Consider the following 3173-nt stretch of genomic DNA (forward strand, 5'->3'; position numbering starts at 1 on the left):
ATCAGCGAAACGGTTAATATCATTTACGGCAACGGCAACGGCATCCCCGCCGTTGAATATAATATTTCATGCGGGCGTAATAACAAAACACGCATTTCGGCAAATGTGATTTTACGATTGGAAGCGCGATGAATATTTAAACAGCCACGTGGACTCGAGTGAAGAAAAAAATAAATAAATAAATAAATATATATATATATTTTGGACGATAAATTAAAAATACGCGTGACATCGATAACTTTATAAATTTTACGCTTCATATGCACATGTTATAACGTGTATAACGATTTCTATTGCTTTCTTTGTTTTATTTCCTTTTTTTTTCAGAGCGATCGAACGTTAAAAACCGAAAATTTTTGCCATCTGCGATCCCCATCTACGAAGCGCAAATGCGATGGGCCATTTTGCTCTCGTTAAATACCGATGCCATTCAACTATGGAATTTTATCGTTATTTTATGGAAATTTAATGGAAATATATATATATTTTTGCTCTTTTTTGTCGCGACAATTCGTAAGATGCAAAAAACAAAATGTTTAATTTAAAAAAAAAACCTGTGGACAAAATTATATTTTATATATATTACTACTTTCATTAATATTTAATAAAAATCGATCGAGCGAATGAAAATGACTCCATTACTTTCTTTCAAATGACTCTAAAATGCGTCTTTAGAAATAAGTCTTGCCAAGATCTTTAATAATTAGTAGCATTTTTCTCGAGGATAAGCGATAATGAATCGATGGATTCATTAATCGAATAATAGACGTAGTTGCAACGTCTACAACAATTTTCAATAAGACGCATTGGTAAGGATGATAATTGTTAAATTCCATCGAAATGAATTGCGTCTTTTTTCGCAGCACGTTATTATTGGTTAACATTGCACGCGCGAAAGATGAGCGTTATACGTAATATCGTTATATTATCACTCGTACGCGACTAGGAGGAAGGTAAGTCGGCTTTAATGAGCGAGATTAAGAGGACTTACGAGATTTCGCCGAAAGGAGCGAAGGCTTCCCTCAAGGTCTGCGTTTCGATCTCCGGGCTCAGATCTCCTACGAATATGTGGTAGTGTTCTGGAAAAGATATAAATCGTTAGATAAAACAGAATAACGGAATAACGGGGAGAAACGAATGGGTAGAAACAATCGATTCGTTTCGTAGAGAGAGAAAAAGAAAAAAAAAAAAAAAGAAAGAAAAGAAGAAAAAAAAATAAAAAATAAAAAATCTATTCTTTGCTTCAATTTCAATCCTCAACATTGGCGTATAAAGTTTTTTTTTCTTTTTTTTTGCAAACATCTATCACTGATTTCATCATCAACACCCGTTTCCGTATTATACATATCTTTTATCTTCGTCCCGTGTTCCCGATAAAACGTATAAAATTGCATAAATTTGTAGGCTGATAAAAGGCGATACAACAGCGATACCTCGAATTAATTCACGCTCGAAATATTCGGACGCGTTCCCTGGTATAACCTGAAAATTAGGAAATCAGAGAAGTATTGTTTAGTCTTTAAATATTCGGCTCCACGGTCTTTGTGTTGTGGAACAGCGGGCGAGCGCAAAATTGGACGCGAAGGTAAACATGCTTTCATTGTTTCTATTAAAATTGCAAGAGTAATTTAACGGCGGTTGGTCCAGTTTAGACACGGTTAGATAAAATCCCGTGTATTCTAACAAATGCGGACCGAGCGTGTTCTTGCTTTGTTATGCAAACCTACATGGAAGGGGAGGGGGAGGAAGGGGGAGAGGAATGGCGGGTTCTTCCCTCCCCCTGTTTCGCCAAGAAGAAAATTCAATTGAAAACCGAAAATCACGTTTGGAAAGTCAACGTCTAGATTGCGTCGTGTAAAAATAACCGAAAATATCTTTCCATCGATGCTCGAGGGGAAGGGGAGGGGAGGGGAATTGTTTATCTTGCGCGGAGCCGCGCGCACACTGTTTGTCAAGCAAACCAGAAAACGTAGCAAGAGTAATATTTAAGAAGGGCATTCCGACCCGCGAAAAATTATTTTCCGCGTTTTTCTTTTATTTCTTTCTTTTTTTGAACCCTTTCGAACTCTCGTCAATTTTTTTTCTTTTTTTTTCCTTTATTCTCACGAAATTAATAAGAACAAGGAACAAAGCAAAGATCTAAACACGATATTCACATTCGGCGAGAAAATTGATTGAATCGAATGAATTGTTCGATGGATTTCGATACGTTGCGACGTGTGTGTGTGTATAGATCGTGGGAGTTGCGAATAAAATTAATCGACGAACGCTCCATATTAAATTAGATAACAATAACCATTAAACGGGTTATTCCCCGTAAGCGATAACAAGCGAATAATAGGCGAGATTCATTCGCACATTGTGGACGTACGAAATATCGGATGATGGAAAATTAGGTTGTTGTTGTTGTTGTTGTGTTGTTGTTGGCGCGAAAACGCGCGCCGTGAAAAACTCTGCCGGCGGGCGGCCGCTGACTTAGGCCGAGAACTCTCGAAAACTCTCTCTCTCTTTCTCTTTCTCTCTCTCTCTCTCTCTCTCTCTCCGACGAGTTATGGGAGAAATCTTTAATGCCAAGTTATGGAAATTTCGTGATAAATAATATTTATCGCGAACCAAAGCAGGAAAGACGCGGTTTAAAATCGTCGATTTTAGCGGTGGAGAGGCGGCGCCGGTTGTTCCCGCCGAGGGTTCGCTGAATATGCATTTTCCCCGCCGCGAAATCTGGTTCGTTTACTCTATCCCTAATTGCTCCACTTTGCTCCACAGTTTTAAGGTACATTCCCCGTTTCTACTATTGACGCGCCCGGTTTGTTGACCCCATTTGCATTTTTTCCCAGCCCGGACCTGCTCCTCCCCTCCCCACATCTTCCCCTCCCCCGCCCACAACTTCGACTTACGAATTTCAATTCGATCGCGAAAGCACGACTCGATCATCCGGTTGGTTACCTTTAGCTTAGATTCGATTCCATTCGATTCGATTCGATCCGCTCGTCCTTTCGCAGGGGAGCGAATCCTACCTTCGCGGTTAAATTGGCTATCGATCTTCCATACGCGACAAGGGTATCCCTCTGTTAACTCGCCGTTACTTATTTACAAAACTTGCGCCACCTGTTGTCTCGTTGTATATTTGCTTCGCTTCAAAAAAAAAAAAAAAAAAAAAAAAAAAAAAAAAA

General features: G+C 39.1%; 1 protein-coding gene across 1 annotated transcript in view; it reads right to left on the minus strand.

Annotated features, from left to right (window-relative positions):
* Positions 1 to 3173, minus strand: part of LOC102679042 (nucleolysin TIAR-like) — a 443006-nt gene that overhangs the window by 60741 nt on the left and 379092 nt on the right. Inside the window, exon 5 of the mRNA XM_031512054.1 lies at positions 992 to 1079. Coding sequence (XP_031367914.1) covers positions 992 to 1079 — 88 coding nt within the window. The remainder of the gene's footprint in view (positions 1 to 991; positions 1080 to 3173) is intronic.

The sequence above is a fragment of the Apis dorsata genome, unplaced genomic scaffold (genome assembly GCF_000469605.1).
Source record: "Apis dorsata unplaced genomic scaffold, Apis dorsata 1.3 scaffold_32, whole genome shotgun sequence".
Classification (NCBI taxonomy): domain Eukaryota; kingdom Metazoa; phylum Arthropoda; class Insecta; order Hymenoptera; family Apidae; genus Apis; species Apis dorsata.